Below are 27,424 nucleotides of genomic sequence, written 5' to 3' on the forward strand. Positions count from 1 at the left end.
CCATCAATGACAAGTGGTATATTAATATGGACAAGTCTGCTACGGAAGACTTCTGCTCGTCAATCCGGAACATAATCTCCGGTACTACAACAAAAGTGGTTTCCAAGCGGTTTTTTGGTATATCACGTAATATTCCTACCGACATTGACATTACGGTACTCGGAAGCCATCACGGTGTCATAGATGCTAAGAGATTGGGCCTATCTAAGTCTGTGAAAATCGAGTTTTTGGATTCTTTTGCACAATCTACGTTTTTCAAGCATGGCCTCAGAGTGGGCTATGAAATTTTTCCTGTTTACGAGTTTAAGGACCTACCCAAATGCTGTTTTAAATGCCGATCACTAGACCATCTACAGTATTCCTGTCCCAGCGTTCTCCCGAAATATTCTCGTTCTGGAGGGCCACACATATCAACAAAAGATGAGCCATGCATTGCTGATCCCAATTGCGAAAATTGCGGCCAAAAACACCCTTCCTATAGCTTTTCCTGCCCCTTTATTAAGAATCGAATAAAGTGCAAATCCACCTTTCGACCATGAGTGTATCAATCTCAGTTATTTCGCTCAATATAAATGTCACCAAAGATAAGGATTTTGTTATTGATGAGTTGTACGGTTCCTACGATTTGTATGTTTCCAGGAGCATCTTCTCACTGCTTCAAGTTTGAATTTTTTGCGTCGAAGTCAGCAACATACTGCGTTCCCGAGTCCGGCAAAAACTACTGGCGGTCGCCCTTCCGGTGGACTAGCCTGTGTCTTTAAACGGGACATTCATCTACCCTCCCCAGTACTCTTCTACTCCGACGAATTTTTTTTGGCTGTGCGTGTCGGCAGTATTGTATTTATAAACTCTTATCTCCCATATGAAGGATACTCGATCAGATCCTTAACTAAATTCGGAAAGGCGTGTGGTCTGCTTAAGAATCTTGTGAATCAGGTACTGTTTGTGAATCAGGATATTAATCGATCTTCTGTGAGAATTGAACTGCTTTTTGAGTGTCTTCCTTCATACCGCGTTGTGCCCAAATCCCACAATTTTTCATATGTTCATCATTCTGGAAGCACAAGTGATATTGACCATATTATTTGCTCGCCTGGTATTATCTCTTCTTCTGCTTCTGTTCATGTTAACGAGCAAGATACTGACCACGTGCCAATTTCAGCTACATTTACGATGTATATTGATCTATCGGAAACCAATTGCTCGCGAGAAAAATCGAAATGGTTTGAAAAAAGTAATTGGAGCAAAGCCAATATACCGCACTACATCTCTACCTTGACAACCCTTCTTTCTACCATACGTGTTCCATATCATCTTCTTCAGTGCCAGGTACCTACGAATGGTAAAGCCGATATTGACTGTTATTATAACCAACTTGTGATGTGTATGAAAAGGGCAGAAGAAGCTGCCGTACCTCGACATCGTATTCGTAAAAGAACACAAAAACCTATCTGGTCAATGGACCCTTGTTTAAAGTCGATAAAAAATAAAGCAAAATTATGGCTACAGATATGGAATTAATGTGGTAAGCCAAGTTCTGGGTGTGTCGCTGATATCAAACGTAAAACTAAAACCAATTATCTTAGGTCGGCACGTTACCGCGGTATGGATTTCCCTGTAAGTAGGGAGGATTGGCGATAAGTGTTCAATTCTGACAAGATAAATGATGAAACTATGACAAGTAATTGCCTTCCAACTTCAGCTTGGTATAAAAATTATTCTTCGATTTTTTCAGTGATTAATTATTCAGTGCATTCTGTGTATACTCGCCTTCTTACCCCCCTCTTTAGTACAACGTTTTCGCAACGCCATATAGTGCCCATATCTTTTTCTTCCGCAATTAATGCTGTTAAAAGTTTAAAATCTAATTCAAAAGATAAAGATGGTATTTCTAAGATGCATATGCCGATTGAATGCACCCCCCTTATATCTCACTTTCAGCTTCTTTTTCAAATGTGTCTATGTACTTCACAAGTACCTGAGAGTTTTCTGTGTGGCACTGTTTCGTCAATTTTAAAAAGGGGAAAGTCACCGATTGATTGTTCTTGCTATCGACCTATTACTGTATCTTGTAATATCAGTAAGGTTTTTGAGTATATCCTTCTACCATTTTTGACTAAAAATATTATTGAGGATGAGAACCAATTTAGTTTTCTGAGTGGGGTGGGTTGTCAGCATGCACATAAGATTCTGTCTTCTCTATTGGCTGATAATTATTCCAAGAAAAATGGTCTTTATATTTGTGCTTTGGATCTTTCGAAAGCGTTTGATAGTGTGGTCCATAGTCAGCTCATTTTTTCCTTGTATAATTCCGGGGTCAAACTCTCTATTATAATGCTTGTTAGGTTTTGGTATTCAAATTCGTTTCTTCAATTAGGATCTGCACCAGACACTATTATAAGAATGCGAAGAGGCGTTAGGCAGGGTGGTGTTCTGTCCCCTACGCTTTTTAAGATTTGTATTTCTAGTGTGCTGGCTAAGATTTCAGGTACATACCTTTCTGGTCTTGCGGATGTTTCTTATCTTGCGTATGCTGACGACTTGCTTCTGATTAGCCGTTCTGAAAAGGGTCTTTCCAATATGATCTCTATAGTTTCTGATGCCTTCTCTGATATTGGCCTTTCAATTAATATACATAAATTTGAGTTTCTTCCTTATAACTGTATTACTGCTACTCCCCTTCACTGTAATAACTTCACTATCCCGCTTGTTGATTGTATTCGTTGGCTTGGTATCTCTATTACTAAAAATCTTTCGAGCTTACCTCAGCGTACTGTTTGTGATATAAGTAAAAAGATTCAGATTGGTTATGCAAAAATTGTTGCAAATAGAGGGAAGTATAATAGACGTGCGCTGACTAAACTTTATTCTACTTTCTGTGATCATTCTGTCCTTTATGCTTCAGGTCTTTTCCCCCTTCTTAATAATAGTAATTTAAAAAGAATTCGGATAAATTATTTCAAATTTTGCAAATTTCTTCTGTATTTTCACCTTGGACAAAAAACCGGACTCTTGTTAAAAAATTCTCAGTTCCTGACATAACTTTAAAGTTTGAGTTTCTTCACAGACAACTCTCCAGTACAGCTTCTGGGCGCCTATCCCCTCGCCACCGTCTTATCCGTTTTTTTCGTTGACTTTGTGTATGTATTTGTTTTTCTCTTTGTGTTTTTTGAATTTCATTTTGTGTGTGTATTTAATGTTCATTTTTTTTCATAGTTCGTTATTTTGTGTGTTTATCTAATTTTTTGTATTAACGTAAAAAATTTCTATTGTCATTACTTTTCATTTTTTGTATGTTTTGCTTTTTTTGTGTGTATTTATTTGTTTGTACTCCACATTTTAATACTTTTATAGTGTTGTTGTGGGTTAGAAATGAATTATTATTATTATTATTATTATAGTGTTTTTGCGCGTATTTTCTGCAAATTAAATATGTTGTTTTAACTGCGTTTTTTTTTGCAAATTGCAACATATGGGAATTAAGGGTAAGGGGAATAGCTTCAGTGACGCTAAAGTAGTTCTGTATTCTATTTTTTTGTTCATCTTTTTAGGAAGGCAATACTCATCACAGGCATGGCTTCTATTAATCGTCTTTTACGTAATCAAACAATTCGCGGTCAAATAGTTCATCGTAACAAACTGCAAGTAAGGAGCGACGCGGTTCAATAGTAACCGAAATTCTTAAAACGGAATTCTGATATCAATTGATGCATAAGAAAATCAAATTTTGATGCTGTATCGTTTGATGGTGAATCGAGTTCGATACAGTTTTTATTATTTTAAAAAGCAGATTTTTGACAGAGAGTAGCGTAAACAGCGAGGCGTTGAGGAGGGGGCAGTCCTTTTCATATACAGAATAATTTCTGTTTGTTTTCAGTTTTAATGTCACTCCTTACTTTCAATTGAGAAAAACTTGTTTTTTTATTTAATTTAAGAAAGGGTGAAATTATTCCCCGCAATATGTTTTTATAAGCTTCCTAGTGTAACGAGTCCTTAGGCCCCTTTTTCATCAAGTAAGTAGGGGTTTAAAAGACTTGAAACAAACAACCTTGTGCTTTTCATCTTGTTCGTAGCTTTAAATGTATTTAAGTCGGATACCTGTTTATACTTGTTACTTATTACTGTTGTTAGTCGGACACTTGTTACTTCTACGAAGTAACAACATTGATTAGACCATCAGCATTTCTTGTTTTTTGACCGTCATTGGTACTTGATTATATCATTTTATTGATTAGATCATCAATATTGGTACTTGTTACAGTTGTTAGTCAGATACTTGTTACATCTACGAAGTAACAACATTGATTAGACCGCTAGCATCTCTTGTTATGTGACCATCGTTGGTGCTCTACTAGACCATTTCATCAATTAGACCATAAGCATTGGTACTTGTTGTTGTTGTTAGTCAAATACTTGTTACTTCTACGAAGTAACAACATTGATTAGACCACTAGCATCTCTTGTTATGTGACCATCGTTGGTGATCTATTAGACCATTTCATCAATTAGACCATCAGCATTTCTTGTTTTTTGACCGTCATTGGTACTTGATTAGATCATTTTATTGATCAGATCATCAATATTGGTACTTGTTACAGTTGTTAGTCAGATACTTGTTACTTCTACGAAGTAACAACATTGATTAGACCACTAGCATCTCTTGTTATGTGACCATCGTTGGTGATCTATTAGACCATTTCATCAATTAGACCATAAGCATTGGTACTTGTTGCTGTTGTTAGTCGGACACTTGTTACTCCTACGAAGTAACAACATTGATTAGACCATCAGCATTTCTTGTTTTTTGACCGTCATTGGTACTTGATTAGATCATTTTATTGATTAGATCATCAACATTGGTACTTGTTACAGTTGTTAGTCAGATACTTGTTACATCTACGAAGTAACAACATTGATTAGACCGCTAGCATCTCTTGTTATGTGACCATCGTTGGTGCTCTATTAGACCATTTCATCAATTAGACCATAAGCATTGGTACTTGTTACTGTTGTTAGTCAGATACTTGTTACTTCTACGAAGTAACAACATTGATTAGACCACTAGCATCTCTTGTTATGTGACCATCGTTGGTGCTCTATTAGACCATTTCATCAATTAGACCATAAGCATTGGTACTTGTTACTGTTGTTAGTCAGATACTTGTTACTTCTACGAAGTAACAACATTGATTAGACCACTAGCATCTCTTGTTATGTGACCATCGTTGGTGCTCTATTAGACCATTTCATCAATTAGACCATAAGCATTGGTACTTGTTACTGTTGTTAGTCAGATACTTGTTACTTCTACGAAGTAACAACATTGATTAGACCACTAGCATCTCTTGTTATGTGACTATCGTTGGTGCTCTATTAGACCATTTCATCAATTAGACCATAAGCATTGGTACTTGTTACTGTTGTTAGTCAGATACTTGTTACTTCTACGAAGTAACAACATTGATTAGACCACTAGCATCTCTTGTTATGTGACCATCGTTGGTGCTCTATTAGACCATTTCATCAATTAGACCATAAGCATTGGTACTTGTTACTGTTGTTAGTCGGATACTTGTCACTTCTACGAAGTAAAACATTGATTAGACCATCAGCATTTTTTGTTATTTGACCATCATCGGTACTTCATTAGGCCATTTCTTTGATTAGACTTTCAGTATTGGCACTTGTCACTGTTGTTAGTCGGATACTTGTTACTTCTACGAAGTAACAACATTGATTAGACCATCAGCATTTCTTATTATTTGACCGTCATTGGTACTTGATTAGACTATTTCATTGATTAGACCGTTGGCATTGGTACTTGTTACTGTTGTTAGTCGGACGCTTGTTACTTCTACGAAGTAACAACATTGATTAGACCATCAGCATTTCTTATTATTTGACCGTCATTGGTACTTGATTAGACTATTTCATTGATTAGACCGTTGGAATTGGTACGTGTTACTGTTGTTAGTCGGATACTTGTTACTTCTACGAAGCAACAACATTGATTAGACTATTAGCATTTCTTTTATAGCGTGAAATCGTAAAAAGAGATTTATCTGTCCTACCCAGGCTAGTGAACAAAATTCTTGTTCAGAAGACGGGCCAATAGAAAATCAAAACTGATAATTTGAATAAGAAATACCCAAATATCTGGAAAAACTTGGAATTTGGAGGGAACGTGAACCGAGACCCTCCTACCTATTTGCCTGGACCTATAAACTGGGAACATAGATCGTTATTCCATTCTCAGGTTTACTGTAGGCCAAAAATAAGACTTTCGTGAAATTCACCCTTAAGTCACTATGACCAAGGACAATCGGGTAGCCTATGACCAAGGGGTAGCCTATGACAATCGGGTAGATATGACCAAGGACAATCAAGGTAGCCTCTCAAATCAAAAAAACCCAGCACCCTATGTAATACTTCTCCCCAAAGATTTCCAATTCTCCAACGCTAACTGTAGTTTGAGTCCCTTTTCTACGTGCTATTTCAGAAGGAGAGTGAATATTTTGTCCTTTTTATAGAAGGCGGAAGAACCGGGCGAGCACTAGCTCCTTCTACTAGCTTCGAAATATTGGGAAATTCAAGGAACTCTCTAGATAGGCACAATCTGGAATGGACAAAAATCATAGAAGTAAGTACAAATTGAAACACTCGTAGGATTAAGTTTACAAAAAAAAAATCTAGTAAAAGGAATTAATAAATAAGGCTAATAAAATATAACTATATATTTTATATTTTTTATATATATTTCATATTTTTTATACATTTTTTATATTTATTTTATATAACTATATATTATATATATATATATATATATATATATATATATATATATATATATATATATATATATATATATATATATATATATATATATATATATATATATATATCGCAAATAAATATTCAAACTTTAGTTATTATTTGTATAAAGAACGATTTTTTTATTCTTTCAAATCTGATTATCTCATGAAAAGTTTTACCCTCTTTCAATATTTTCATTTCATTTTAATTATAAATGGACAGGCAGTTTGGCCCAAGAAATTATTTGCGAATTGGTTTCTGTAATATTAACCCAAATTAATTTAGCAGGAAATAAACTAGACTTTACTTAATAGTTGATCGACAGAAAGGTAATTAAACTAACGAGTTAATTTAGTGACAGTAAAATAGAAGTCGGTAATTTGGTACATGGATCGGGCCTCCATGGGTATTTGAAATTCGGTATGCAAATTGCTAATTTTAGTTATCAGAAAAAATCAATAAAGCAATGCAGAAAATAGATAGATAGATAGATAAGTGTATTTCAAAAGTCCAAGGGACATATAAAAACAAAAATATAAATAACAAACAAATAAGGAAATTAAACAACAGTACAGATTACAAGCACGCACCGAAACAGAATACAACGCGAAAATACCTAATCTAACGACAAAATAAATTAATCATATAAGTTTTTTCTTCTTACTAAGGATTTACCTATATATACTCCCCCTCAAAATATTGTGGTTGGGTTACAATTTTGTAGAATACCGGGAAGCATCAAATTAATCTCATGTAAATATTTTCCCGTAAATCAAAGAGCACTGGGTATTTCCGGAGAAAGTGATCCAAGTCTTCATCCTCATCAAACAGTTCGTGGTAACGAACTGTAGTAAGGAGCGACCCGGCTCAATAGTAACCAAAACTCTAAAAAATGGAATTTTGATACCAATACCTACATCAAAAGAATCACATTTTAATGCTGATTTTAAGTCTTACCCATCAAAAGTTACGAGCCTGAGAAAATTTGCGTTATTTTAGAATATAGGGGGAAACGCCCCTTAGAAGTTATAGAATCTTGACAAAAATCACACCATCAGATTCAGCGTATTAGAGAACCCTACTGTAGAAGTTTCAAGCTCCTATTTACAAAAATGTGGAATTTTGTATTTTTTGCCAGAAGGCAGATCACGGATGCGTGTTTATTTGTTTTTTTTTGTTTTTTGTTTTTTTGGTTTTTTTTGGTTTTTTTTCCCAGGGGTGATCGTATCGATCCAGTTGTCCTAAAATGTTGCAAGAGGGCTCATTCTAACGGAAATGAAAAGTTCTAGTGCCCTTTTCAAGTGACCAAAAAAATTGGAGGGCACCTAGGCCCCCTCCCACGCTAATTATTTTACCAAAGTCAACGGATCAAAGTTCTGAGATAGCCTTTTTATTCAGTGTAGTCAAAAAACCTTATAACTATGTCTTTGGAGACGACTTACTCCCCCACAGTCCCCGTGTGAAGGGCAACAAGTTACAAACTTTGACCAGTGCTTACATATAGTAATGGTTGTTGGGAAGTGTAGAGGCGTTTTCAGGAGGATTTTTTTTTGGTTTGGGGAGGGGTTGAGAAGAGGGGGATATGCTGGGGGAACTTTCCATCGATAATTTGTCATGGGGGAAGAAAATCTCCATGAAGGGAGCGCAGGATTTACTAGCATTTTTTTTTTTTAAAATGAAAAAATAAATATGAAAAAGTTCTTTCAGCTGGAAGTAAGGAGCAGCATAAAAGTTAAAATAAACAGAAATTATTACCCATTTGAGGGGCTCACCTCCTCCTAATACCTCGCTCTTTACGTTAAAGTATTTTTAGTAATTTCAACTTTTTATTCTACGGCTTTTGTGATTCTGTGGTCATTCTTAATGAATTGGGACAAAATTTAAGCTTCAGTGTAAAGAGCGAGGATCTGATAAGGGGGCGAACCCCCTCATATATGTAATAAAAATATGAGAATACAAGAGTTCTTTACATAAGCTAATTTATAAGTTACGTAATTCTTTTACTAATAAAAATATTCGTAAGAAATTAAAAATTCTAGTTGCCTTTTTAAGTAACCAAAAAATCGGAGGGCAACTAGGCTTCCTCCCCCGCTCTTTTTTTCTCACAATCATTCGATCAAAATTATGAGAAAGCCATTTAGCCAAAAAAAAAAGCAAATTTTGTTTTAATTATTCCTCTGCGGAGAGCCAAAATCAAAAGATGCATTGATTCAAAAACTTTCAGACATTAAATAAAAAAACAAGTTTTTTTTAACTGAAAGTAAGGAGTGACATTAAAACTTAAAACCACCAGAAATTACTTCGTATATGAAAGAGGCTGCTTCCTCATCAACGCCCCGCTCTTTACGCTTAAGTTTTTTACTGTTTTAAAAAGAAGAATTGAGAGAAAGAGTCAAACTTTAGCGTAAAGAGTGAGGCGTTGATGAGGAAGCAGCCTCTTTCATATACGAAGTAATTTCTGGTCGTTTTAAGTTTTAATGTCGCTCCTTACTTTCAGTTAAAAATACTTGTTTTTTTTTTTATTTCTTTTCAAGAGGGATAAACATACCGCCTATAAGGACCAACTATCTTTTTTTATGTTGAACATTTTTTGCCTGTTCTGGATTTGAAGAAAATACGCCCTATACTGAATCCAACGACGTAGAATCATAGCCGGTAGACTAAATTTAGAATTAACTTCCTCTCCAAAACTAGGTTTTGCCTGATTATAATGTTGTAGAGCTGTAGAATCTAATACCAGCCCTTGCAAATGCAAAGTTTCCTGACTCTCTAATATAAAACGTACCTGGCTTTCTAATCCTGTTGGTACATAACTAGAACAAAGACCACTATTCCATAAGTAAGGCATTCCTACTTTTTCTAGTAATGATTTAATTTGGGATGGCCACGAGAATTTAAACCACATTTCAACATCTCTTCATATGCCACTCTTACTAGTCTATTTTCATTACTCTTAGTTAACTTCAACCAGAATCTAAGCATTAAAATAGACGTACGTAGCTTTAAAGAAAACAGGCTCATATCACCTTTCAGAATCTATGAATAACACTCTTTTACAATACTGGACCTGAAGGGACTCCAGTTGCTGTACCGTTTCTCCACCCCATATCTCTGCTCCATATTCTATCACGGGTAAAATTCTTGTATTAAATATTCTTTTATGCATTTTTAGGTTTTTAATCTCCATTATCGTTGGGTTTCTAAAAAATGCAGACATGGCCACTCTACCTCTCTTAACTATTTCATCAATATGACTCTTTAGGCTTTCATTTTCCAGTAAGAAAAAGCCTAAATATTTTATTCTTTTACTTATAATTAGTTCCTTATTATTACATTTAAATCTATACTTTTCTTCACAACATACACTCCTTTAAAAAAAAAGAAGTTCACTCTTTTCAGCATTCAGCCGTAATTTTTTTTTTATGCGCAAATATTCTTCTATGAGATTCTAAAGCGTCGGTAAATCTTGCGGTTTATAAGCCAACAAAGCAATATCATCTGCAAATAATAAAAAAGAGATTTTTATAGTCCCTTGGCTAACTTTCGGAGCCCATCTATTCTCTAGAAAGTTAACAACATCATTTATAAACACGTTAAACACTTAGGAGAAAGGGTGCTGCCATGTTTTATTCCCAGGTTAGTATCAAAAAGCTTCGAAAACCTGTTACCAAATTGTACGATTCCACTCATGGAAATAACATAATAGTAAACGTAATTAACACTGATGAGATTATTACTTCCGAAATTCATTTTACTAAAAATTCATTCAATGATACAGACTGATGTAAGCATGGAGTTAATATATTTCTACTACCACCCTTCCTTCTGCCAAGAGCAAGAAATGTAAAGCTATAAAGATAAATATTTTGTAAGCTATATATTCATGGTTACTATAACCAGGAAAACGTCACCCCATCCCTTGGAGCCAAAATGAAAAATCATTAAAATTAAAATTTGATTTGTTGTACTTAATAAGGTACTGGAATCAGGAAGCTGCTATCCCAACTTTATTGGTTCCAAAGTTAGAAAGCTGCTACTCTAATTTTAGACCTGAAAGAGAACCGACCCGGGTATCAACGACCTGAGATTCATTTCTCATGAGTGATTATCATTTTTTTTGTAAATAAAATGAGTTTTTGTGTCTAAAAACTGTAAGTATTTATATAGACCACTATAAACAAGAAGTAAATATTTGTTACCCCCCTCCCCTTCGTTCTGCAAAGAGCAAGAAATGTGAAGCTATAAAAATAAATGTTTTTATAAGCTATGTATTCTTGGTTGCTAAAACCAGAAAAAATGCAAGAAAAACATTGACCAATCCAGAGTATCCCAACTAAAAAATTATTAATTTTTCATAGCGCAATTTTAGATTCCATAGCGCACATAACGGGGTACCGGTAACTTGGTTTTAGTAAGAATCAATTAGATGTGAATGAGAAAAATTATAATATGTCTTTTGTCCCTGAGGTTACAGAAGACAAAATAAATAAATGGAAACTAATCATAATTTTTTTAATTATCAAGGTATGTTTGAAAACTATAATAGAGTAAAAGCTAAAAATCATTTAACAAATAAAGAATATCATAAGGTTTTATGATTAATAAATAGTTTTAGGTCTTTGAGTATGTTGTTAATTTTTGAGGAGGGATTTTAGTTAAAAGGATATATATATTCAATTTTTTCTTTCTCTGAACCCTAAAAGCGTATCAAACGAGGTAATAATTAAGTGATACATGTTTCAGCCTAGTTATCCAGTTATTTCAGTCATCATTCCATGACTTTAGTTGACAATGGGTCTAATCCTGATAATAGTCTTTGTTTTTTAAATATATCAAGAAGAATTATATGCATCTTTTACGTAACAGGGTGGATAGCTTATAAGTAATATTTGTCACCGTCATCTATATATATAAAAATAAGTTGTCTGTGTGTGAGTGGGTCTGTCGGGTGACGTCATGTTTGTGTGTTGACTGACGTCATGTTTTCGACTGACGAAATTACAGACCGGGACATCGGGACACAAATGACGACCGGGATACCGGCACATAGGGAATATAAATGACGACCGGGACACTCAAAGAGAAAGCGACCGGGACACAAGGAATGTTCGATTAGCAATCAACATCAATAAAGCACCGGGACACAAATGACGACCGGGACACAGGGAGTATAAATGACGAAAAGGACATAAGTAAAAAAAAACTAAAAAAACAAAAAAAAGGTAAAAACTACAAAAAAACTAAAAAGAAAAAAACAACTAAAAACTAATAAAAAATAAAAGGACACCGGGATACAAATGACGACCGGGACACAGGGAATATAAATGACGACCGGGACACAGGGATACAACTACAACGGGGATGCCGGGGGGCACAGGGGGATATATAAATGAAGACGGGGACACAGGGAATGTTCGATTAGCAATCACCATCAACAAAGCTCAAGGGCAATCATTAGAATCATAAGGTATAACTAAAAAAACTAAGAAAAGGTAAAAAACTAAAAAAAGACCAATTCAAAAAAGAATGTATATACAGACCGGGACACAAATGACGACCGGGACACCGGGACACCGGGACACAAGGAATATAAATGACGCCCGGGACACTCAAAGAGAAATCACATACTGGGACACCGGGACACAAATGACGACCGGGACACAGGGAATATAAATGACGACCGGGACACAAGGACACAACTACAACGGGGACGCCGGTGGGCACAGGGGGATATATAAATGACGACGGCAACAAAGGGAATGGTCGATTAGCAATCACCATCAACAAAGCTCAAGGACAATCATTAGAATCATGAGGTACAGATCTGAATACGGATTGTTTTCCTAGGACCATTATATGTTGCATGTTCAAGAGTCGGTAAACCTGACAATCTATTTATATGCACAGACAATGGGACAGCAAAGAATGTTGTATATTCGCAAGTTTTACGTAGTTAAAAACATATATATATATATATATATATATATATATATATATATATATATATATATATATATATATATATATATATATATATATATATATATATATATATATATATATATATATATATATATATATATATATAAATAAGTTGTCTGTCTGTCTGTCTGTGGATCAGGTGACGTCATGTTTCTGTGTCGGCTGACGTCATGAAATTAGTTGTCGTCATTTTTGCTTTGACGGTGACGTCATTAACGGTATTTAAGACATTTGTTCACGGAAAAATGTTTAATTGTAAAATGACTGAAGAACCTATTAGGTTTGGGATTTTGACTTGGATAAGGTCATCAATGCCTACCAGATTTAAGTTAAAAAAACAAAGGTTCGTCGATATGTACTTCATAGTGACGCTGAAAAATAAAGAAGAAAAAGAAAACTGAAAAAAGAAAAAAGGTAAAAAACTAAAAAAAAAACTAAAAAGAAAAAACACTCAAAGAGAAATTACAGACCGGGACACAAATGACGACCGAGACAGAGGGAATATAAGTGACGACCGGGAACCTCAAAGAGAAATTACACACTGGGACACCCAGACACAAATCACGACCGGGACACAGGGAATATAAATGACGACCGGGACACAGGGACACAACTACAACGGGGACGCCGGGGGCACAGGCAGGATATATAAATGACGACCGGGACACAGGGATTGTTCGAATAGAAATTACAGACCGGGACACCGGGACACAAATGACGACCGGGACACAGGGAATATAAATGACGACCGGGACACTCAAAGAGAAATTACAAACTGGGACACCGGGACACAAATGACGACCGGGACACAGGGAATATAAATGACAACCAGGACACAGGGACACATCATTAGAATAATGAGGTATAGATCTGAATACGGATTGTTTTTCCCATGGACAATTATATGTTGCATGTTCAAGAGTCAGTAAACCTGACAATCTATTTATATGCACAGACAATGGGACAGCGAAGAATGTTGTATATTCGCATGTTTTACGTAGTTAAAAACATATATTTATATCTATCTCCATTCACAGATGGGACACAGGGACACAACTACAATGGCGCGTAACTAATATGGCGCGTAACGACTCACGCGCGCGGGGGGGGCTTGGGGGGGGGCGCGAAGCGCCCCACCAACTAGGTGTTGGGGTGGCGCGAAGCGCCACCCCATCAGCTAGTATATATATATATATATATATATATATATATATATATATATATATATATATATATATATATATATATATATATATATATATATATATATATATATATATATATATATATATGCGCCCCCACCAACTAGATGTTGGGGTGGCGCAACAGCTAGTTATTCATAAAAATATAAAATATAAAACATGCAAGAATTAAATACTAAAGTACGTGTTTTAGAAAATCTTGGTAATTTGGTCGTTTGGTAATTTAAATAGTTTTACTTATTTGAAGCGGAATTAAGTATCCTTATCCCAATATTCTAAATAACTATAGATTAATATTCTAAATATTCTAAGTAATTCCAAATTTCCGAAAAATATTCCAAATAAATATTCCGAATAATTCCGATATTCCCGTAGCAAAGATAAAGCCACGACTTTTGCATCATTTACCAAAAATTAAACCACCGTAAATCGCTCATAATTCGCCATAACAAAATCTATATATATAAAAATAAGTTGTTTGTGTACTGACGTCATGTTTGTCGACTATTGACTGACGTCATGTCTGTGATCATTATGCCGTCATGAAGTTGTTTGTCGACTGACGTCATGTTTGTCGATGTATATCTATATATAAAAAAATAAGTTGTTTGTGTACGGACGTCATGTTTGTCGACTGTCGACTGACGTCATGTTTGTGAGCATTATGCCGCCATGAAGTTGTTTGTCGACTGACGTCATGCTTGTGAGCATTATGCCGTCATGAAGTTGTTTGTCGACTGACGTCATGTTTGTCGACTGTATATGACGTCGTTATAAGTATATAAGAAGACGTTTCAAAGATAAATTTTCAGTATAGATCTTAAAATGACAGAAGAAACAGCCGAGGGAGCTGCTCAAAGAGTTAATGCCAAAAGGCTTGTGGCAAAAGAACGCAAAACCGCGCAGTTAGATGAAAATCAACCTGGACAGTGAGAGTCAAAACGTATCAAAACTGAAAATGATAGCGATGATGATTGGGTTTGGGATTTTGACTTGGATAAGGTCATCAATGCCTACCAGATTTTAGTTAAAAAACAAAGGTTCAGCGATATGTATTTCAGGGTTCTTGCAGAACCCTGATATCTGCTGAACCCAAAGGCTCAGCAGTTCTTACCTCGAGATAATATTCTTTATAGGCGAAACAATCAGTTGACAAGAATTGCTTAAACTCATCGATGCTACGATGCCCTACAATATCCTATCATTTTTTGGGATGGAGCCAACGGTTATCACTTTAATATTAAATTGATAAATCCAGCCACTAACAAAGAAATGGATAAGAAATTCAGCGCAATGAAATATTATGCCTATAGATAAATGATTCGTCATTTATTACATTTACATATAATCCATCTTGGGATTAGATAAAACAGCTTTTATATCCTGGACAATCGCCGGTTCTTAGACATGACATTACGGCCCGTGTCTTCCGGCAAAAGTTGCTCTCCTTCATCTCCAACAGAGTTATGGGAGAAATACAAATCGCAAATGGCCGAGAATATACTCCACCGAATAAGGCTAGAAAGGTCAGAAATGACCTTGGACTTTACAACAGAAATTTATAACTGCACTTTAGTTATGATTGAAGATTTGTGCCTATCTATTGCAAACAAACTTATCAAGCAGTTGGGAATGCCTTAACCTAATCATATTGCTTCTATTTCTACATGTGTAGAATGGGATCATGAACAAAGTTACAACACTACTGATCTATTGTCGTATGTTACAGACCGGGACACCGGGGCACAAGGAATATAAATGACAACTGGGACACTCAAAGAGAAATTACAGACCAGGACACGGGGACACAAATGACAAGCGGGACACAGGGAATATAAATGACGACCAGGACACTCAAAGAGAAATTACAGACCAAGACACCGGGACACAAATGACGACCGTGAAACAGGGAATATAAATGGCGACCGGGACACAGGGACACAACTACAACGGGGACGCCAGAAGGGCACATGGGGGATATATAAATGACGACGGGGACACAGGGAATATTCGATTAGCAATTACCATCAACAAACCCAAGAGCAATCATTAGAAAAATGCGGTATAGATCTGAATACGGATTGTTTTCCCATGGATAATTGTTGCATGTTCAAGTTTTACGTAGTTAAAAACATATATATATATATATATATATATATATATATATATATATATATATATATATATATATATATATATATATATATATATATATATATATATATATATATATATTCACAGGTGGGACACAGGGACACAACTACAATAGCGCGTAACTAATATGGCACGTAGCGACTTACGCGCGGGGGGGTGGGTGGGTGCTGGGTCTTGGGGGGTTGTGCGAAGCGCCCCCACCAGCTAGGTGTTGGTGTTTAATTCATCTGATATTAAACAAAATTTGTTAAAATATATTTGCTTAGGATATATTCCAAGAAAGATACAAACAACGTGTAATAACATACTCCTTACAACGGCTTGTAAAGTATACATAAGAAGAATCTTTAGATAAGATTTCACCTGTCAAATATTAAGATATAATTTGTCTGTTTTCCAGTGGCATCAATTTTGAAGGAGGGTAAATGCCCCTATATTTTTTGCTCTTCCCCTAGACTTTGAAGAATACCTTTTTGGGGGATATTTTCACTGAAAAGGCCATTTTTAGGATTAACTACCTAAAAAAATTACAATTATTTTATCATTGCAAAAAATTAAACAAATAATCAATCTGCCCCCTCCCCTATTAATTTTCAAAAATACAGCCTGCATTCCCTCCCTTAAATATTTGTGAATTGACGCCACAACCCCATTCTTCATTCCAATTATCTTGAATACGGCAAACAATAGATCTGGATAATTTTGACTTAATAGGGGATAAAATTGCAATTATATTGAACTTGACATCATATATTGACATGACTTCAGATGATTTCGTTATTTTGATGTTAAACTAAATTTAATGAAAAAAATTAACATTTCAAGAATGTTAAATGAGCATTTCCACTTTAAATTCTGAAATTCTGAAATATTGAGGAAAAACTACCCCTCCCTCCCTTCTTCCCCCTTATTAATAGGACTGTAATAAATAAAGGAAAATGCTACTTAATTTTAGCCTGAATAGGATTGTAAAGATTCTGCGCTTTGAATGTTGAATCAAAGAGTTCATTGGAACGAACTGTAAGTAAGAAGAGACCCGGCTCAATCGTAACCTAAACTCTAAAAAAACGGAGTTTTGATACAAATAGACACATCAATAAAATAGGATTTTTATGCTTATTTTAAATATATAAGTTTCATCAATTTTAGTCCGACCAATCACAAGTTACGAGCCTGAGAATATTTGTCTTATTTTGCAAAAAGAAGGAACACCCCCTAAAAGTCATAGAATCTTAATGAAAATCACATCATCAGATTCAACGTATCAGAGAACCCTAATGTAGAAGTTTCAAGCTCCTATCTCTAAAAATGAGGATTTTTTTTGCCAGAATAAAGATCACGAATGCATGTTGGTTTGCTTTTTTTGTTTGTTTTTTTCCAGGGGTGATAGTGTCGACCAAGTGGTCCTAGAATGTCGTAATAGGGGTTATTTGAACGTAAATGAAAACTTCTAATGCCCTATTTAAGTGACCCAAAAAATTGGAGGGCAACTAGGCCCCCTCCCATGCTCATTTTCCCCCAAAGTCACCAGATCAAAATTTGAAATAGCCATTTTGTTCAACATGGTCAAAAAATCTAATAACTATGCCAATGAGGGCGACCTTATCTCCCACAGTCCCCGGGGGAGGGGCTGCAAGTTAGAAACTTCACCCATAGTTTACATATAGGATTGGTTACTGGGAAGTATACAGACATTTTATTCAGGGAGTATTTTTTCTGGTAGGGGAGGGGGTGTTGGGGTTTGAGTTTTATGTGAGAGGATTTTTCTATGGAAAAATTTTTATTGGGAAGAGAATATCCCTGAAGGGGGCGCTGGGTTTCTCAGCATTATTTAAAAAACAATCGGAAGTTATATTAAAAAAAAAGTTTTTTCAACTGAAAGTAAGGAGCAACATTTAACATAAAACGAACAGAAATTATTACGTATATGAAGGGTTTCGCTCCCTATTCAATATTTCGCTCTTTACACTAAAGCATTCTTAGCCATTTCAAAAGAGCTATTTATTCTAATTAGACGGCTTTTGGGATATATTCAGGGGGCATTCTTAAAATATTGGAACAAAATTCAAAATTTGGGGTAAAGAGCGAGCTTTTGACGAGGGAGAGAACACCCTCATATTACGTATAGGAGAGAGTTTTTCCACTCGTCAGTACCCTACTCTTTACGCTAAAGTTAGAATTTTGTTAAATAATGGCCGATATAAACAGTAATTTGTTTATTTATTTTTCGGCCAATCTTAGCATTTAATTTTATCTTAAGAAGTTTCTTAACTATCATTTTTATGTGATGATAAACCAAAGATATTGTATGTTTTTGGCTTGTGGTTGTTATTGAATGCAAAAAAAGCTTTTTTCCAACTGAAGGTAAGGAACAATATTAAAAATTAAAATGAACAGAATTTATTGCGCATATGAGGGGGTTGTCCCCTTCTCAGTACCTCACTCTTATCGCTAATGTTTGACTTTTTGTTCCAATGATTTAAGAATGACTCTTGACACACAAAGACTGTTTAATTAAAATAATAACCCTTTTACAAATTCACTAACATTTTAGCGTAAAGAGCGCGGTACTGAAGAGGGAGTAACTCCTTCATATACGTAATAACAACCAAAAGAAAAATTTGAGAAAATTGCGGTTCAAACAGTTTGTGGTAACGAACTGTAAGTAAGGAGCAACCCGGCTCAATAGTTACCGAGACTCTAAAAAATGGTTAAAAAGAGGATTTTGATACCATTAGATATATCCAAAGAATTGGCTTTTCACGCTGATTTCAAATATAATTTTCATTACGTTTAGTCTTACCTATCAAAGGTTACGAGCCTGAGAAAATTTTCCTGATTTTTGAAAAAAAGCGGGAAACGCCCCCCAAAAGTCAAGTGATCTTAGTTAAAATCTCACCATCTCATTCGGCTCATCAGAGAGCCCTACTGTATAAGTTTCAAGCTCTTATCTATAAAAATGTGAAATTTTGTATTTATTGCCTGGAGAAGGATCATGGATGCGTATTTATTTGTTGTTGCTTTTTTGCTTGTTTTCCCCGGGGGTGATCGATCCAACCTAGTGGTCCTAGAACATCATAATTAAAAGTTCTAGTGCCCTTTTTGAGTGACCAAAAAATTGGAGGGTAACTAGGCCACCTCCCCCGCCACTTTTTTCCCCAAAATCATCCGATCAAAATTTCGAGATAGTCATTTTCTTTATCATAATTGAAAGACCGAATAACTACGTCTTTGGGTATAGCCTCTTGACAAGTACTTGAGAGAAGAGCAACATGGTTTTAGACCAGGACGTTCATGTACCGATTCGATCTTCACACTAAGGGTGTTAATTGATGATAGCCGAGAATGGCAAAACAAATTGTACATGGCATTTATAGACTTTGAAAAGGCCTTTGACTCGCTGCATTGGAAGACTCTATGGAAACTACTAACCTTTTATGGGATCCCTGAGAAGTTAATAGCCCTCATAATGGCTCTATACGAAGAATCTGAATGCTGTGTTAAAACAACAGAAGGAAGGACAAGATACTTTCGTGTCCTTTCCGGTGTTAAACAAGGCTGTGTCTTGTCACCTTTCCTGTTTGCGCTAGCCATTGACCTTCCGCTCCGTAACACTGGCACCAGAAGCATACAATTAAACGTAGAACACCAAATTAATGATCTAGACTTTGCCGACGATATCACGCGTATTGAGTCCTGTAAACAAAGACTACAAGAATTTCTAGAAGATGTACGTGACAGAGGCCGACTTATGGGACTAAGAATCAACGCTGATAAAACAAAAAGTATGGCAGTAACCGATTCACCTTTACACCTGAGATGCGATAACCAGGACATTGAGCAGGTTCTAGAATTTAAATACCTTGGGAGCACAGTGTTAAATACCGGATCAACTGAAAAAGATGCATCATGCCACATTGGGCAGGCCTCGGGCACATTCAATAGACTGAAGCCGATATAGAGGTCACAGAATTTCTCCCTCCGACTCAAGCTTCGTCTATTCAATAGCAACGTCAATCCCGTCCTGTTATATGCTTCCGAAACCTGGCATCTGAATAACGCGCAAGAAAGGCGAATTCTAGCTTTCGAGAATACATGTCTTTGGAGAATACTAAACATCCATTGGTCACAAAAAATCTCTAATGAGAAGGTAAGACGGATGACCGGACAACCCATAGTGACAGCTGTCATTAGGACACGTCGGTGGAAATACTTGGGCCATGTACTTTGTATGGACGATTCCCGGATCCCGAAAGCGATGTTCCAGAGGAAACCAGAAGGAAGAAGAAGAGGAGGCAGGCCGCGCAATACACTGCGGCGCACCTATCAGACGGACCTGCGAAACATAAATGCTTCCCTTCAACCGGCGTGGGAAGATGTCCTTGCTGCGGCGCACATGAGGAATGACTAGTGGCTTCTCGTTGATGCCCTGGGCGCCTCTGGAGGCACAGGAGGATCTAAGGTCTAAGTTAAGGTTGGGTATAGCCTGACCCTCCCCCCTTCCGCAGCCCCAGAGTAAAGGCCTTTAAGTCATAAATTTTGCCCATTGTTTACGCATAGTATTTGTTATTGGGATGCATACAAAGATTTTTTTTTGGGGGGGGGGGCAAATTTTGTGCAGTGTTTTTTTTAATGTCTGGCGTACACTTTTCTGTCTCAATTTTACGTGCAGAGTAGTTAAGAGTAATTGTCCAGGGCAAATTTTCCCGGCAATGACTAAAAATTTTATACTTCCGCTAGAAATTAACCTGATTGTGGATATTCCTTTACCAGCTTCCATTGAAAAGTGGTTATATATATACATATATATATATATATATATATATATATATATATATATATATATATATATATATATATATATATATATAGCCTATATATATATATATATATATATATATATATATATATATATATATATATATATATATATATATAGAGTTTGTTAGGAATTCGGAGCTGTAATTTCTGATTACTAGGGTCATCCATTTTTAACAGCATGAATGCCAGAAAAACATTAATCTTATTACAATCGGACTCAGAGACTGTAGGAAAATAACACAAAATAAAGTCACCAAAGACCAAAAGAAAGTCCCAAAAAGTCAAAAGATTGTAAATTCATATACTTACAGACTCATAGACAAGATCTACTTTTGCATTGAAAAAGAAATTATATAAGAAACAAAAAAAATCCAGAATGTAGGTGAGTGTGGCTTCCAGATTCCTCCTGTGTATGTGGCTTTACTAATTTGTACATCCTCAAGTCTTTGAGCACAAAAATGTCAGTTCTTCAGGATGTAGGCAACGGAATTGCACCCTAGAATTAAAAGATGATTTTTATACGTTCATTGAAAAAATGAAAACAATTTACCCCCTACATTTGCGTGAATTAGCGCTCCTGTTTTCTTGCTGATTTTACTTAGTGCATTTGGTAAGATCTCAATGAAGCTATCGAACCAAACGTTGATTGTTTAGTTGTGATTGGTTAATTACGGACAATGTAAATCTACACAAAATGCTTTACTCTACAAATCTACACAATGATAGTAGTTTTGAATAAAAAGTAGATAAAATGTCGAAATATATAGATCGATGCAAGTAAATTAATGCGTAGACAGCCGTCATGTGTTATTCCCTCCAAAAGAGAATTCACTGAGCTCGTGAATACATGTTTCTAACATGTTTGTATGGCGAAGTTGTATGAAAGTCTTTTCTTTGCAGAGTCTAATGTCCTTGAATGACATTTTCAATACGATGGGAATATCTGATCACGGACGTCGACGTGAGGTAATCTGCAAGGCATCTGCCGATTCTAAGACGCAACGATATATTTCTTCTACCAATAATGCAATCTTGGAAACCCTGGAAAAACTTCGGTAAGCACATGAGCCCAGGGGCTGTATTTACAGGCATGTCGATTGGCTAAAATCCAACCTTCTCTTATGTCTTCCTAAGGGACAAAGGAAATTGTTTATTCTTATTTACTTATAGTGAAAGGAGGTAAAAAAAATACGAGTATGACAAAAAAATATGACGAATGATGTATGACAGTATGACGATAAAAATATGACAGTATGACGATAAGAGTATGACAAAAAAAATCACAATAGACCAAATTTCATAACAAATACGATTTGCCACTGTAGCAAGTCCTTCTCATTACTTAACTTGATTAAATAAAAATACAAGTTTTTTCAACCCAATTTGCCAGAAATCCTATAGGAAATTATTCTTATGTCTTGCTTTCTCTGTACCGAGTAAATTTTGCGAATGGAGATATTTCTCCATTCGCTTAATTCATTACTTAACTCGTAACTCGCTTCTCATTACTTAACTTGATTAAATTAAAATACAAGTTTTTTCAACTGAAAGTAAGCAGCAACATTAAAATTGATCGAAATGAAATTTTTACGCATCCAAGGGGGCTACCATTCTTTAAAAACCTCTAATGGGTTTTACCTCTAAAAACACCTCTACGCAAAACCTCTAAAAGCTCATTCATTTTACTCACACTTTCATCTAATATGCTTATATCATCAGCATAATCTAAGTCCAGGAGCGTTTTTTCCTCCCCATTTTATTCCATGGTCTCCAATTGACTTTACTGTGCTCCTTAAGACGAAGTCCATAAATGATCCATATAAAGGGGGATAGAACACAACCCTGCTTAACTCCTGATTTAATACAAAACCAGTTGCTAATCTCATTTCCTACCTTAACCGGAGCAGTAATATTCTCGTACATAGCACAAATAACTTTATTGTATTTTTCTGGTATACCGGATAACGATAAGACCTTTGCTAACGCTCTTCAATCAACAGAATCGAAAGCTTGCTCATAATCAATAAAACTGAGGACCAAATGTGTTTGACAACGAAGGAACTTCTCAATTATTAACCTAAGAGTGAAAACGTGGTCGACACATCCTCTACCTTCTCTAAAACCACACTCTTCTTCCCTTAAAACTTTGTCTACAGCATCTCTCAGTGTAAAAAGTATCATATTACTAAGTAATTTACTATCTACAGAGACCACACTAATGCCTCGAAAATTACGATACTCACTCTTGTCACCTTTCTTATACAGTGGTTTAATAAAGGTTTTCCTTAAATCATTAGGTGCTTCCCCTTTTTCAAGAATCATATTCATAATTTTCAGTAGCTTATTTTTAACCTCAGAGCCACCATATTTAAGAAACTCATTTATCACATTATCAGCACCTGGAGCCTTATTATTTTTTAGTCCTTTTAGTAGTGTCGCTAATTTTTCCTCAAAAACAAATCTTCCTTCACATCCAAGGTATCACAAACTTTTTCATTTTCATCTACATCTTTTCCTGCAACTGTATCTTGGTTTAGCACATTCTCAAAATGTTCCACCCATCTTTCTTTAACTTTTTCCTTATGTCTAATTGTGGCCCCATTCCTATCTATAACTGGGACTAGTCCAGATTGACTACTCCCTCTCAATTTATTAACATGCCAGTATATTATTTTACTATTATGCCGTCTAGCTGCATCTTCCGGATCCTCAGCAATTTTATCCATGGCCTCCACTTCACATCTCCTTAGTTCAGATTTTAATGCTTTCTCCCCTTTCTTTTCATTCCTTTTGTTTTCATACGATCTATCACTCAGATAATTCTTGTACAAACCCCTTCTACTGTCTATTAAACATAAAGCTGTTTTCACTAATATTCCTAGTTGCAGTCTTAGCACTCTTCCATAAGACACCATCAGCAACTTCACAAATTGTATTTCTAAAATTATTCCATCCATCTTCCGTATTGTCAAATTTTAAACTCTAAAGTTTAGTATTCAACTGTTCCTGGAAGGTTTTTCTCAAATTTTCTTCCTGGAGTCTACCAACACCATAACTATCCGGGAAGTAGTTACCCTTCCGAAATTTCAGCTTTAAATTAACCTTAGAAACTACTAGATGTTGATCTTTATTTTTAACACCAATAAAAGCACTCCTATACACCCTAGTATATTGTATTGATTCTGCTAGTCTTCGGTTTACAATAATATAGTCAATAAGGTTTGCTGTCTTACCATCACGTGAATACCGTGTCAACGTATGGGCCATTTTGTGACCAAACACCGTATTGGTTATAACTAGCTTATTATACCTACAAAATTGCAAAATTCTATAGCCATTACTGTTTTCTTTTCCAACACCAAATTTACCTAGGCTAGGATACCATCTATCCCTATTTCTACCAACCTGGGCGTTAAAATCTCCTAGCAAAAACACCAAATTTCTACCTAGTACCCTGTCTGTTTGCTCCTGTAACTGTAAGTAAAATTCATCTGAGTCACTAGTATCTCCGTCAGTTGGTTCAACAGGGGCATATACTGCTATAACTGATACCCTGAACTTTTTAGCCATAAAATGAGCGATTAATATTCTATTATTAATACCTTTCCAACCCAAACAAGACTTAGCAGCTTCCTTATTCATCATGAGCCCTACTCCCTGTCTATGTACCCCATCCTTCCTGCCCGAGTAAAAAATTCTTTGTCACTCAATTTCATGTTTCCTACCCCTTGGATATGAGTTTCTGAAACTTATAATAAATCCTGTTCAAGCTGGCTAAATTCGTCAATCAAAATGTCGATATGATAGTCATTTTTTAATGTCGTAACATTCCAAATAGCAATTTTCATGTTCTTGAAATCTTTGAAATTATTTTAGCCTCAGGAAAAGCAATGATCCCGGATACCAGTGCAGGACGGGGACCAACATATCTCCTCAAGTCTACACCGAAGTGCTTAAGCCGGCTTAGAACCGGACAGCAAGAAGTCCTTGGGACCTCCAGTAAGTTGGAGGCTTTGTGCAATCCTGGGCCCATCTTGGTCACAACATGGTTTTCAGCACTTGGCGATGCTCTTCTATCAACAAGAGTCGAAATCCTGCACAGACAGTCCCAAGCCTATTACCTCCGACTCATTACATATTCATGCCTACAAATATTATGCTACTACGAGGAGGCAACCCAATTTGCCAGAAATCCTATAGGAAATTGTTCTTATGTCTTGCTTTCTCTGAACCGACTAAATTTCACACATTGAGATATTAAGGGTAATTTTTTTGGTATAAATTTTCACCAGGATTCGATTGTCTTGAGAATATGACCATGGGGAGGAGGAATTTTCCGCGGAGGTAGAGCCAGATTTCCTGACATTATTTGGAAAAAATCATTAATTAAATTAAAAAAACAAGTTTTTCAACTCAAAGTAAGGAGCAACAATTAAAATTAAAACGAACAAAAATTATTAAGTATAAGATGGGGACTGCTCCCCCTTAACACCTCGCTCTTTATGCTGGACTTTAAAATTTGTTCCAATTCCTTAAGGACGATTCCTGAAATGCAAGTTTCCTTTAATTAAAACAATAAGAAGCTTTTTTTTAAAGTACTAAAAAACTTTAGCGTAAAGAACGAGGTGTTAAGGAGGAGCACCCTTCTCATATCCGTAATAATTTATGTTCATTTTAAGCTTTAATGTCGATCCTTATTTTCAACTGATAAAACTGGCTTTTTTTAGTGTAACTATAACAGAAAATGACAAATTTTCACAAATGAAAACAACAAGGTAATTTCATTATGTGAATCACTCACCAGTGATTAATTTGCGATTAATTTAATGCAAAGTGGTTAATTTGTACCAAACTTCGCCCACCAGAAATACCCAATTCAAAGTAACTCTTATCTGGAGAACTCTCTTGCTTTTTCCAGAAATACTTTTATTTTTTTTTACAGCAGTAGCTATTTTTTTAAAAAAGCAAAAAAATAACAGTTGCGAATAAATGGAAACAAAATTTAAAACCGAATTTAACCAACTGAGCCTAATTTCAAAGTTTTAAATTTCGTTTCACCGAAAAAGCAGGAAAAAAAGCAAGACATCTCAAAAATGGGGCAGGCAGAGGTCAGAACGAAGGGTGTGTAATGCAATCATAAATTAAAAAGAGCGGACGGATGGTAAAGCTTTAAATAGAACAGATTAAAGAAGGAGCGCGTTCAACTGGGTTGACCTCAGAAGGCTTGAATCTGCAGTCAGTTGTTAGGAATGGTGGTAGCAGCATAAGGTGGTTTCTACTGTTTCTTTGTTAGTATAATTTGTTTTTAGTGATAGTAGTAGCATAGTTTTTTTAATTTCTTCTGTATATTTCCTAATCTTTCTGTAATAGTAATATTAATTTTGTTATATTTATTAATAAATATTAATCAAACATTTTAAGTAATATGTTCTAAATTGTTAAATGACACTCCACTGTCTTGGCCCGTTCAACCGCCTTAGCCGCCTTTTTTGTAGATAGTTTCATTTCTTGTGTTTTTGTGTCTTGCATGTTATTTGTTTTCTTTATTTACTCTGCTCTTTAAACTTTTTAAATTATCATGTATGCAGTGTATTTTCTTTCTTTTTTTTTGTTATACTCTACAAGTTTCATCTTTGTATATGATGTGGGTTAAAAATGAATTATTATTATATTCGTAGTATAGCAGAATAGTAGAGGCATAATTTGATTTCTTTGGTAGTTATTTTCAAGCTGAAGGGACAACTTAAAATCAATAAAAAGTGAAAATTGTCAAGATTCGATGAAATTAGACTGATTTTGTAACAAAAGAGCATATATCTTAACCTATATAATACTGTCATTATTTCAGATTAGTTCTACCATATTTGGACACTAAGAACGAGTTTGTCAAAGAAGGTGCACTCCATAAGCTGAGTAGGAGTTATGTGAAAGCCATGGAATCTGGCCAGCGTAGCCTTGAAGAATGTAGAGAAATGGACAAAGAAAATGTCTGAGTTTCGATGCCTCATGTTTGTATAGTTTCCGTTGATTAAATATACTTTTTTAAGTTGCACACTAAATTTAGTGAAGTTTAGCTACGGGACCAAAATTTTTTGCAGAGGCATGCCTCTTTCGTCCCCTTAAGCTTAGTCTCTGTTTGGAATGTATATCCAATATGTAACAGTTTTCTTCAAATGAGTGTTGAAGGAAAGTTTTGACCATTGATAGTTCTCTTTCATGAGGACTCGTCTCGAAATATATGTCTAAACTGTGAGAGCTGTCTTCAAATTGGTTTTGGGGAAAATTTTAAGCATTGATAGTCCTCTTTCAAGAAGACTCTTCTTGAAATATATATCATAACTGTGGCAGCTTTCTGTAAATGAGTTTTAAAGAAGACTATCAGATAAGACTATCAGAAGATAAGCATTGATAATCCTCTTTCAAGAAGATTCTTCTTGGAACATATGTCCGAA

General features: G+C 35.5%; 1 protein-coding gene across 2 annotated transcripts in view; it reads left to right on the forward strand.

Moving 5' to 3' along the window:
• The window catches only part of LOC136036869 (uncharacterized), a 37,117-nt gene extending 10,086 nt beyond the window's left edge, over positions 1–27,031 (forward strand). Inside the window, exons 3-5 of one of the 2 annotated variants that reach the window (XM_065719200.1) lie at positions 6,531–6,640; positions 21,873–22,027; positions 26,821–27,031. In XM_065719200.1, the coding sequence (XP_065575272.1) occupies positions 6,531–6,640; positions 21,873–22,027; positions 26,821–26,965 (410 nt within the window). In that variant the 3' untranslated portion in view covers positions 26,966–27,031. The remainder of the gene's footprint in view (positions 1–6,530; positions 6,641–21,872; positions 22,028–26,820) is intronic. The other variant, XM_065719201.1, reaches the window with a different exon arrangement.
• Positions 27,032–27,424: the final 393 nt, after the last annotated feature.

This window comes from Artemia franciscana, chromosome 16 (genome assembly GCF_032884065.1).
Source record: "Artemia franciscana chromosome 16, ASM3288406v1, whole genome shotgun sequence".
Classification (NCBI taxonomy): Eukaryota; Metazoa; Arthropoda; class Branchiopoda; order Anostraca; family Artemiidae; genus Artemia; species Artemia franciscana.